This window comes from Oncorhynchus tshawytscha, linkage group LG15 (assembly GCF_018296145.1).
Source record: "Oncorhynchus tshawytscha isolate Ot180627B linkage group LG15, Otsh_v2.0, whole genome shotgun sequence".
Lineage (NCBI taxonomy): Eukaryota > Metazoa > Chordata > Actinopteri > Salmoniformes > Salmonidae > Oncorhynchus > Oncorhynchus tshawytscha.
The window spans coordinates 11,622,841-11,634,547 of NC_056443.1; the positions used below are offsets into that span (position 1 = coordinate 11,622,841).

At 43.6% G+C, this 11,707-nt stretch overlaps 1 protein-coding gene across 4 annotated transcripts in view; it reads left to right on the forward strand.

Annotated features, from left to right (window-relative positions):
* The window catches only part of LOC112214417 (kinesin-like protein KIF21A), a 40,083-nt gene extending 28,854 nt beyond the window's left edge, over positions 1 to 11,229 (forward strand). For all 4 annotated transcript variants that reach the window (XM_042298158.1, XM_042298159.1, XM_042298160.1 and 1 more), the window contains 14 exons: positions 1,346 to 1,540; positions 1,674 to 1,775; positions 2,003 to 2,168; positions 2,496 to 2,516; positions 3,259 to 3,322; positions 3,734 to 3,785; positions 3,974 to 4,158; positions 7,095 to 7,253; positions 7,440 to 7,576; positions 7,822 to 7,996; positions 8,261 to 8,419; positions 8,697 to 8,985; positions 9,267 to 9,466; positions 9,714 to 11,229. In XM_042298158.1, the coding sequence (XP_042154092.1) occupies positions 1,346 to 1,540; positions 1,674 to 1,775; positions 2,003 to 2,168; positions 2,496 to 2,516; positions 3,259 to 3,322; positions 3,734 to 3,785; positions 3,974 to 4,158; positions 7,095 to 7,253; positions 7,440 to 7,576; positions 7,822 to 7,996; positions 8,261 to 8,419; positions 8,697 to 8,985; positions 9,267 to 9,466; positions 9,714 to 9,771 (1,962 nt within the window). In that variant the 3' untranslated portion in view covers positions 9,772 to 11,229. The remainder of the gene's footprint in view (positions 1 to 1,345; positions 1,541 to 1,673; positions 1,776 to 2,002; positions 2,169 to 2,495; positions 2,517 to 3,258; positions 3,323 to 3,733; positions 3,786 to 3,973; positions 4,159 to 7,094; positions 7,254 to 7,439; positions 7,577 to 7,821; positions 7,997 to 8,260; positions 8,420 to 8,696; positions 8,986 to 9,266; positions 9,467 to 9,713) is intronic.
* The last annotated feature ends 478 nt before the right edge of the window (positions 11,230 to 11,707 follow it).

Below are 11,707 nucleotides of genomic sequence, written 5' to 3' on the forward strand. Positions count from 1 at the left end.
GAATAAAAGTATTCCAAAACATGCATCCTGTTTGCAACAAGGCACTAAAGTAATACTGAAAAAATGTGGCAAAGTAATTACCTTTTTGTCCTGAATACAAAGCGTTATGTTTGGGGCAAATCCAACGCAGTACATTACAGAGTACTACTTTTCATATTTTCAAGCATGGTGGTGGCTGAATCATTTTATGGGTATGCTTGTCATTGGCTAGGACTAGGGAGTTTTTTTTGGGATAAAAGAAATGGAAAAGAGCTAAGCTCAGGCAAAATCCTAGTGGAAAACTTGGTTCAGTCTGCTTTCCAACAGACACTGGGAGACAAATTCACCTTTCTGCAGGACAATTGCCTAAAACTCAAGGCCAAATATACACAGGAGTTGCTTACCAAGACGACATTGAATGTTCCTGAGTGGCCTAGTTACAGTTTTGACTTAAATCGGCTTGATAGTCTATGGCTAGACTTGAAAATGGCTGACTACTGTAGCAATGATCAACAACCAAGTTGATAGAGCTTGAATCATTTTTAAAAATAATAGGCAAATATTGTACAACCCAGGTGTGCAAAGCTCTTAGAGACATACTCAGAAAGACTCACAGCTGTAATCGCTGCCAAAAGTGATTCTAACATGTATTGATTTAGGGGTTGAATACTTATCTAATCAAGATATACAGTATTAGTTAGTTTTATTTTCCATCAATTAAAAACATTTTGGTTTTTGTCTAGATTGCTGACCAAAAAAAAGACAATTAAATCCATTTAAATCCCACTTTGTAACATAACAAAATGAGAATAAAGTCATTGCGTGGGAATACAGTGAGAGTGACAGATCTAGAACTAACATTTCTATGTGAATTTGGTATGTATATGTAATCAGCAAAGTTAATATTATAATCAGAGGGATCGCACGAGATCCAAGGCGAAATTCAACGGGACGTCAGGAGACGGTTTCAAAACTAGCCACTAAAAGAAAAAAGGGGGGGGATAAACACTGGGATTGAACACATGGTCTACGGAGCCAGAGGCTTAGACTTCTCCACCATCTCCAGCAAGTCCAGTCAGAATGAATGCCTAAAGTTTTAACCCTATCCTGTGGCACTTATGTGAAAAACATATTGTTCGTGTCACAGGGGTTCATCAAATGACCTTTTCAGGGGCTGTTCCTCGAGGAACCTTTGTGACCTGGATAGGTTCCCCTTGTGTGGCAATTTTTAGAACCCCAAAAGGTTCCTCCAGGCTCCTTTACTCTAAGATCGTAAAGCAATAGCTAGAAAGGAAAGCAATTCGGAAACACTTTTATTATAACTCTTTCTTTCCTCCTCTCTCTCCATTCCTCCTGCCTCTTACAGCAACGTGAGGATCTGACCAAGCGAAGGGAGAAGGTGTCTCGTAAGAGGGAGAAGATCGCCACAGAGGGGACCGACACGGACCGAAGCATCCAGTCTTTGAACGAAGAAATGGATGCCCTGGCGGCCAACATCGACTACATCAACGACAGCATCGCTGACTGTCAGGCTAACATCGTGCAGATGGAGGAAGCGAAGGTTAGCTGACGCAAACACACACATTTTCTTCAGGAAGTTGACCCTTTCTAGTTATTAGTACAGCTGACACCAGCACACACATTTTCTTCCGAGTTGTTATTATGACTGACTGTGTGATGTTTTTGGGATGCAGGAGGAGGGAGACACAGTGGACATTACCGCGGTGATCAGCTCCTGTAACCTATCAGAAGCCCGCTTCCTGCTTGATCACTTCCTGCACATGGCCATCAACAAGGTAACCACAGTACACCTGCCCCATACTGAGTTCTCTCTACCTTTCGATTAAGCGGCATTCAGGGTATTGCAAATCTACCAGCTTTATACTTATTTTAGAGTTGAACATGCGTATCTGCTGTTCAATGGGCTAAATGTCACACCACTCTGTTGATGTCAGTGTGGGATTTATGTGTGTGTTTGTCATGTATGTAATGTGTGATTTTTACTGGTACGTGCATCTCCCAGGGTCTGCAGGCGGCCCAGAAGGATTCCCAGGTGAAGATGATGGAGGGCAGGCTGAAGCAGACAGAGATCAACAGCGCCACTCAGAACCAGCTACTGTTCCACATGCTGAAGGAGAAAGCTGAACTCAACCCTGAGCTGGACGCTCTGCTGGGCAACGCAATGCAAGGTATAGATGGCTCAGTGGTATAAACACGCTGCTTTTCAGTTCTTCATCTTTTGGTTACACTTTATTTTATAGTCCACTATTTTATCTGACATTCACAATGGTAATGATTGACCTAACAATAACAAATTATAGAAACGTATTTCCCATATTGTTTTTCTTTCGGATTCAGTAAAACATGTACCATTACATATTCTCTTAGTAAATAGCCTACCAGGAAAATACCCACTGAAACAGGACTGTAAAATAAAATGTCTCCATTATTTTAACTTTTGTTTCCTTTGATTTCTTTGTTCTGTTTTCCTGTTTGTTCACCCTGAATTCAAACAGAGATAGGTTACCTACTGGTGGGTAAGTAACAGACACCAGACTGACTGGTCCCAGAGAGCATGGGTCTCCCTTATTAAAGCCCCTCCTCCCTCTAAAACTCCCCTTTAAGACTAACCTGAGAACGTAACTTTGCCATGAGGTGGTATGTTGCCCCCTGTCGTCTGACCCCCACTTCCCTGTCTGACCCTCCCCTGTCCTCTTTGTGGATGTATAGTTTTCTTCTGTTCAGCAGACTCATTCAGGATGACCTGAATATTAAGAATCAGCACTAGCTTAAACCCTGACCCCCACGCTTAACCTGAAGTTCAGGCCTTAAGTAGAGTACTACTCCAACTCCAACCTTTACTAAGTTACCCTCCTTAAAATGGAAACGTCAGATGCATCATACTAATATATAGAATACTATACTATCATTTAGATATTGTCTGACCCCTGATGTATTTAAACTGACCTCTGAAATTTGAGCCCTGTACCTTAGAGCTCTTTTGAATTCAAACTATTGTTTTGCTGCTGGTGCAGCATTAGTTTGAAAACACTTTATGCATTTGCTTTCTTTGTGATATCCTGTAAATTGACTTTAAAAATGGTTTACCTCTAACAGTTTAACTAGTAAAGTAACACAAGTTTAGTGCTTGTAAATGGGATATTTGAAAACATGCTGTGAAGCCATAACTACCCCATGTCAGAACATGCAGTAACTGAGGCATGTTGTGTATTTGAGGGCCCAGTGTAACAAGGTGTACTGTATGGTTCTGTCCTCAAGGAGAGAATGGAGATGACAGCAGTAGTGATGAGTCCTCTACCACCAGCCCAGCCACAGAGGGAAGGTAAACACCATTTGACTCAGACAAGACAATGAGGATATTGAATATTTATTTTCGTCACTAAAAGCAGGAATCCTTATTGGTGAGACTGCCACATCCGTTTGCAATATTACAAAAACAAAGAAGTTACTGCAAATGAACACTGTTTTTTTTCCCCCCTTGAACATCATTGTGCGTGAGATAGAACAGCAGAATATGTATGCAATTTTTTTTATCACGTTGGGCCTCCCTTCTCACCTGTAGTTTGTCACTAAACAAAAACAATAAAAATGGCCGTGGGTTATTCAGTAGTGCTGTTTCTCCTACTGCGGAATCCATCTTTAATTTCTGATGATACTTTCTTTGGGTAGTCCATCAACAAACTATCAATAGACTATGTGTAACTTGTAAATTGCCCCTCTATGTTTGCTTCAGTTTATTGGCCTCTGACCTCCTGAAACTGTGTGGAGAGGCCAAACCTAGGAAGGTACAGTCATCTACAGTACTTCACACGCATAGCCATTTTCTAAATGCCATTTGAATGCCATTTTCATAAAGTCTAAAGTAAAGAAGTTACTGATAAGCACTTTGAGATAAATGCTATTTGTAAAACACTCTTTATGAATGAATATGTTATTGAGTGATTGATTGATTGGATCGATCCCTCTACCACAGGCACGCAGAAGGACAACCACCCAGATGGAGCTGCTGTATGCTGGTAGTGGTGAATTTGACTCCCCTACGGGGGACTTTTCTGCCTCCCTGCTACCTATGGCAGAGGCCCAGGAAGGGACAGGGGACATGGGGCCAGTAGCAGGATATCTCGGGGACAGGGAACAGGGAACTCACTGTAACTCACTGTAAGTCCTTATTTTGGTCAAATGTCTTTGTGTTTCGTTTTTAGAACTATAGTACAGGAAATACAGTGAGATACTTGCGGAGTAAATCCTTACCTACTGTATGTGCATTTGATGGGTCAGGCTTCAGATTTTAGCAGTGTTATTGTTGAAAAAACAAGTGCATCAGCACAAGAAGGATAGAACGTTTAACTTGACCTCTACGCAGACCTCTACGCAGACGACACCATTCTATATACTTTCGGCCCGTCATTGGACACTGTGCTATCTAACCTCCAAACAAGCTTCAATGCCATACAACACTCCTTCCGTGGCCTCCAACTGCTCTTAAACGCTAGTAAAACCAAATGCATGCTTTTCAACCGATCGCTGCCTGCACCCGCATGCCCGACTAGCATCACCACCCTGGATGGTTCCGACCTTGAATATGTGGACATCTATAAGTACCTAGGTGTCTGGCTAGACTGCAAACTCTCCTTCCAGACTCATATCAAACATCTCCAATCGAAAATCAAATCAAGAGTCGGCTTTCTATTCCGCAACAAAGCCTCCTTCACTCACGCCGCCAAGCTTACCCTAGTAAAACTGACTATCCTACCGATCCTCGACTTCAGCGATGTCATCTACAAAATGGCTTCCAACACTCTACTCAGCAAACTGGATGCAGTCTATCACAGTGCCATCCGTTTTGTCACTAAAGCACCTTATACCACCCACCACTGCGACTTGTATGCTCTAGTCGGCTGGCCCTCGTTACATATTCGTCGCCAGACACACTGGCTCCAGGTCATCTACAAGTCCATGCTAGGTAAAGCTCCGCCTTATCTCAGTTCACTGGTCACGATGGCAACACCCATCCGTAGCACGCGCTCCAGCAGGTGTATATCACTGATCATCCCTAAAGCCAACACCTCATTTGGCCGCCTTTCGTTCCAGTACTCTGCTGCCTGTGACTGGAACGAATTGCAAAAATCGCTGAAGTTGGAGACTTTTATCTCCCTCACCAACTTCAAACATCAGCTATCTGAGCAGCTAACCGATCGCTGCAGCTATAGTATATAGTCTATATAGTATATAGTCTATATAGTCTATATAGTCTATTGGTAAATAGCCCACCCATTTTCACCTACCTCATCCCCATACTGTTTTTATTTATTTACTTTTCTGCTCTTTTGCACACCAATATCTCTACCTGTACATGACCATCTGATCATTTATCACTCCAGTGTTAATCTGCAAAATTGTAATTATTCGCCTACCTCCTCATGCCTTTTGCACACATTGTATATAGACTCCCCCCTTTGTTTTCTACTGTGTTATTGACTTGTTAATTGTTTATTCCATGTGTAACTCTGTGTTCTCTGCTCACACTGCTATGCTTTATCTTGGCCAGGTCGCAGTTGCAAATGAGAACTTGTTCTCAACTAGCCTACCTGGTTAAATAAAGGTGAAATAAATTTAAAAAATTACATTAAAAAACACTGGGGCCCCACAAGGGTGCATTCTCAGCCCTCTCCTGTACTCCCTGTTCACCCATGACTGCGTGGCCATGCCCGCCTCCAACTCAATCATCAAGTTTGCAGACGACACTACAGTGGTACGATTGATTACCAACAACGACGAGATGGCCTACAGGGAGGAGGTGAGGGCCCTCGGAGTGTGGTGTCAGGAAAGTAACCTCACACTTAATTAGCAGAGGGAGCAGCCCCATATCCACATCGGTGGGACAGTAGTGGAGAAGGTGGAAAGTTTTAAGTTCCCCGGCATACACATTACGGACAAACTGAAATGGTCCACCCACACAGACAGCATCGTGAAGAAGGCGCAGCAGTGCCTCTTCAACCTCAGGTGGCTGAAGAAATTCGGCTTATCACCGAAAACACTCACAAATCTTTACAGATGCACAATAGAGAGCATCCTGTCCGGCTGTATCACCGCCTGGTACGGCAACTGCTCCCCCCACAACTGTAAGTTTCTCCAAAGGGTAGTGAGGTCTGCACAACGCATCACCGGGGGCAAACTACCTGCCCTCCAGGACACCTACACCACCCGATCTCACAGGAATGCCAAAAATATCATCAAGGACAACAACCACCTGAGCCAATGCCTGTTCACCCCGCTATCATCCAGAAGGCGAGGTCAGTACAGGTGCATCAAAGCTGGGACCGAGAGACTGAAAAACAGCTTCTATCTCAAGGCCGTCAGACTGTTAAACAGCCATTACTAACATTGAGTGGCTGCTGCCAACATACTGACTCATCTCTATCCACTTTAATAATGAAAAAATTGATGTTATAAATGCATCACTAGCCACTTTAAACAATCCCACTTTATATAATGTTTACATAACCTACATTACTCATCTCATATGTATATACTGTACTCTATACCATCTACTGCATCTTGCCTATGCTGTTCAGCCATCGCTCATTCATATATTTTTATGTACATATTCTTATTCATTCCTTTACACTTGTGTGTATAAGGTAGTTGTTGTGAAATTGTTAGATTACTTGTTAGATATTACTGCATGGTCGGAACTAGAAGCACAAGCATTTCGCTACACTCGCATTAACATCTGCTAACCATGTGTATGTGACAAATACAATTTTATTTGATGTGGCCCAGAAGTTAATTGACAGCATGCCAGGGAGGATTGCAGAGGTCTTGAAAAAGAAGGGTCAACACTGCAAATATTGACTCTTTGCATTAACTTCATGTAATTGTCAAAAAAAGCCTTTGCCACTTATGAAATGCTTGTAATTATACTTCAGTATTCCATAGTAACATCTGACAAAAATATCTAAAGACACTGAAGCAGCACACTTTGTGGAAATTAATATTTGTGTCATTCTCAAAACCTTTGGCCAAGACTGTATATGACTTCAGCTGATCATCCAGTGGGTATCAATTGAACTGTCTGTCTCTGTGTTGTGTAGTTCTGGAGTCTGGTCTTCGATGGGAGCTGAGAGTAGATCACTGGAACGCTCACCTCGAACACCCAGGAGGATGCTAGAGAAGGGAGGACAACCTCCCTTAGACGTCAAGGAACACACACCTATGGACCCCAAAGGACACCCGGCATATCAAGGACAAAGGTATGTATGTCTATCTATATACTATACTACTGCATATATCTCATTTCCTAACACAGGGGTTCCCAAACTTTTCACTCTGGGCCGCCGTTCCAGCATTAAGGAACATCCCTCTAGCCCGTGCCCCCCCTGCCCCCCACAGTTTGAGTCTGTTAGGACTTAATACATTGTCTTTTGTCCCTGTTACAGAGGGGTGATCAACCCTGTGTCATCCCCTAAGAGCAGCCATGCTGCCAGACTAAAGTGTGTCTATGTGGCTGAGGGACACACCAAACCTGTCATGTGTGTCGACTGCACTGATGACCTGCTCTTCACTGGCTCTAAAGGTACAGCTCTCTAGTTCTATAATGTTCGGAAACTAAATCAACCCTTGACCTCTAAACCATGACCCCTAGAGACTTCTTACACCTAAAAGGCTCAGATAAGTGTAAGTCGTATTATTTGGTATTAGCGTCATCTAGCTTTCTGGTATGGTTGATGGCGTGTCTGTCGTATTGAACACTCATCGGAACCCCTAACCATCGACCTCTAACCCCTGCGTCTGCGTGTGTTTGTATGCGTGTGTTGTCAGATCGTACGTGTAAGGTGTGGAACCTGGTGACTGGTCAAGAGATCATGTCTCTGGGAGATCATCCCAGCAGTGTGGTGTCTGTTAGATACTGTTCCAGCCTGGTCTTCACTGTCTCCACCGCTTACATCAAGGTCTGGGACATCCGAGACTCCGCCAAGTGCATACGCACACTCACGTGAGTATATATATATAAATATACACAAACACCAGGAGTATTTATATACACCTCTAGTAATAAACCGAAGACCTTTGTTATGTCAACAGTTGGAGTTGAGCATGCCAAGTTCCCTTTTCAACACATTCTAGGAGATTCTAACACATTCCAACACAGCTCAGGGAACTTCAGATTCTTATTGGCTACATGAAAAAAGTAATTTTACACAATGTCATTCCCATTGACATGGTATTATATGTGTGTGTGTGTGTGTGTGTGTCGCAGGTCGTCGGGCCAGGTGAGTTCAGGGGACAGCTGTGTGTCTCTCAGGTCCCTATCCATCCCTCCAGGAGAGAACCAGATCAACCAGATTTCTCTGAACCCTACGGGATCCTACCTCTACTCCGCCTCCGGCAACTTAGTCCGCATGTGGGACCTCAGGAAGTAAGAATGAAGGCCAAAAAAAATCCTGTTTTTTATCCCACCAAGAGTAGTTGAATATCTTGTTTAGTTTAAGGAAGGACTGGAGGTGGCACAAAATGAAGATAAAAGGAGAGGAATTGCATACGCCAGAACAGGCACAGGTGCTGAATGTAAGAGTGTAGGAAAGATAGCTAGTGAATGCTTGTCATTACTTCCAAGTATGATCTTTAGTTGTACCAAAGAATCCTAGATCGGAACTCTCCCTGAACTCTCCTTGAACCCTGACCTTATGCTCTAGGTTTGTGTCTACTGGGAAGCTGACGGGTCACCTGGGTCCGGTCTTGTGTCTGACCGTTGACCAGATGGGCAACGGTCAAGACGTGGTCCTAACGGGGTCCAAGGACCACACCCTGAAGATGTTTGAGGTGACGGAGGGTGTCCAGGGCAGCATTGTGTCCTGTCACAACTTTGAGCCACCACACCAGGAGTGTATCGTCTCTCTGGCTGTTCAGGGGAACAGCCTCTACAGCAGCTCCAGAGACTACTGCATCAAGAAGTGGGACCTGTCCCGGAAACGACTAGTACAGGTGAGACATACTGGACACTAGCTGCATATACAGTACTGCTAGTACCTGAAAGAGAGACGAGGCTCTCAAAAACATACAATGAGCTGAAAGCTGTGATTTTCACATTGCATGTTGCTTTGTAAGCATCAAATCTTGTTCTGTTGAATTGTTTTTGCTAGCTGCAACATTATCATCATTGTAAGACCAGTAGTGGTAGTAAACCAAATGTATTGTCCCAAGGAGTTATTTTTCAACAGTTTGTAGCCCTGTTTTGACCTAGTGCGTACTTGCTTCCTCCACAGCAGGCGGCGAGCGCCCACTCTGACTGGGTAAGTGCGCTGGGTGTTGTGCCAGGGTGCCCGGTAATGCTGAGTGCAGACAGGGGAGGTCTGCTGAAGCTGTGGCACGCTGATACCCTGGCACCGCTAGGAGACCTGAGGGGACATGACAGCCCTGTTAACGGATTGGCTACCAACAGCAGCCAACTATTCACTGCCTCAGAGTGAGTTTTTCGCCTAACCCTAACATGACCCTCGAATGCCATAGGAGTCTGACCATAACCCCTACCTTCAGAGAATATATCTCCTAACTTTGACCATGATCCCGCTCATACCATGAACCTAACCCTCTGAGTAAATCAACCCACTGTTACTATAATAACAAAGTCATAGTTTAACCTAAAAGAGAGATAATCAAACCTCTGATACACATGTTGATCCAGCGATGCCATGTTCTTTCTTGTGTGACAGTGACCGGACAGTGAAGATTTGGCAAGCAAAGGGTTCTTTGGAGGAAGGCATCCATTGACACTGAGAAGGAGACCTCTGGACTGTGACCGGACACAACTCTGGGGACCTACTAGATTACTCTGGATCTACTACAGCCTATGGATCTATTGCTGCCTGCTGGATCTACTACTCGATCTATTTGCTTGCTGCTCTGCACAATGATCCGTGGATGAAGGACCTCCGAAGATGGTCGCAGGGTAGATGACCAGCCCTGACACACATATGACCCCTTGAGTTCACCAACACAAGACGTTCACCCGACGAGGTTGAAGGAGAGTAACACAACAGTCATGTTATTCACCTGAAGGACAGTGAAACTCCAGTGTAATGCCCATGGTTCTGTCTCATGCTGTGTCCTCTCTATACATATCGTAGAGGAATCATCCACTACAGTGCGTGGAATCATCTCTCTGTGTTAGGCGGGGGGGATGTCTTCTAAATAAAGGCCCTATGGAGGTTGGTCTTACTTCAGCTGTTACTGCCAAACCCTATGGGACACACATATAGCCTTAGTGGGGAATAGGGATATCTCAGTAGGAATAGCACAGTGAACTAGTGGTGTGGGACGGTGTAGCTGATCTCTGCCACAGAAACAAAGCTCAATGAGGGTGTGTCGTCATCATACTACAAAATGTGCTTGTGGATTTTCATCTCAACCAAATTCAAGTGTTGCTTTTAATGTCGTTACCTGCAGATTGTGTGTGACCAAAGTACAAACCTTCTCTGTGTTAGTCAACGGGCTGTGATGAGAGTATCTTTAGCCAACGTTGTACTTGCCTGTGTACAGTACCTCTATAGTGGTCTTACTCTCTTTGTATCGTGCAAGTACATTCAAACCTCAAACTACAAAAAGTGGTTTGATCTGTCATTTTCTGTCAAAGTGTTTGTATTTACGTGTGTTGTCATGGTGACTTTGAAACCTCCAAAGTTCTGAGCTTCCATTTCATGTTTGTATCCAATGGCTTGCGTCAATCATTTCAGAGCCCAGGTAAAGTGAGGTTACCTGTGCACAGGCGTATGCCCCATCTTAAATCAACTCAAAAGTTTATTGGTCGCGTGCACAGATTTGCAGATGTTATCGCAGGCGCAGCGAAATGCTTGTGTTTCTAGCTCCAACAGTGCAGTATTACTTAGGAATAAAACATTTCTGAGTGAGCTTTCCTGTGCCCACGTATTCCATTCCCTCAATCTTGATTCAGGAATGGGCTGAACAGAATGGAACAAAACATAGAGGTGTGTGTTATTATCAGTGCCTGTCAATCGTATACTGTAGATAGAGTAGTACAGTATCACAACCTAATCTGTGTGGACTAGCCCAGGATCCCTAGATTGGGATGACATAGGTTTTATGACCACATCTTTATGTAAATACGAATCCGTTTTTCTTCGTCCTGGACATATTGTGCGCAAAGTCCGACTTTTTAGTGATTCTAATTTCATATGCAGTGTGGAAATAAATGTCATCTGTCAAAAATAACATGAACTGGTATATCTTTCAACGTGGAGATGTGTGTTGCCATAATGCCACCAATTGGTGGCAGTATAATACAGTATCACATTAGGGAACATGACACGGTTTCAAAACAGAGAAAGCTTTGGAGCGGGAGATTTGTTTTCCTTCCTCCTGTTCTTCGTTAGATATTCAGTTCGCGGCCGTTTTTAATTTGTTGCAGGAAAACAATTCTATCCGATGTCCATGAACCAATCTCCTTGACAGGTGCCCTTACTTTTGTAGTAAATTCCTGATAGCACAGGTGGATTTGCAAATGTTCATAAACGCATGCATATCAACCTGCTTTCTAAACGTAGATCTTTGGTTGGGTCTGTTTTCTCATTTGTTTGCAGCGAAGATAAAAGCATTGCAAGAATTCCATAAAGGCATATCATAGATCCAAGGTATAAACCTTGGTAAGAACTATACAGTATGCTCTCTATATACCTGTGAATTCCCACTT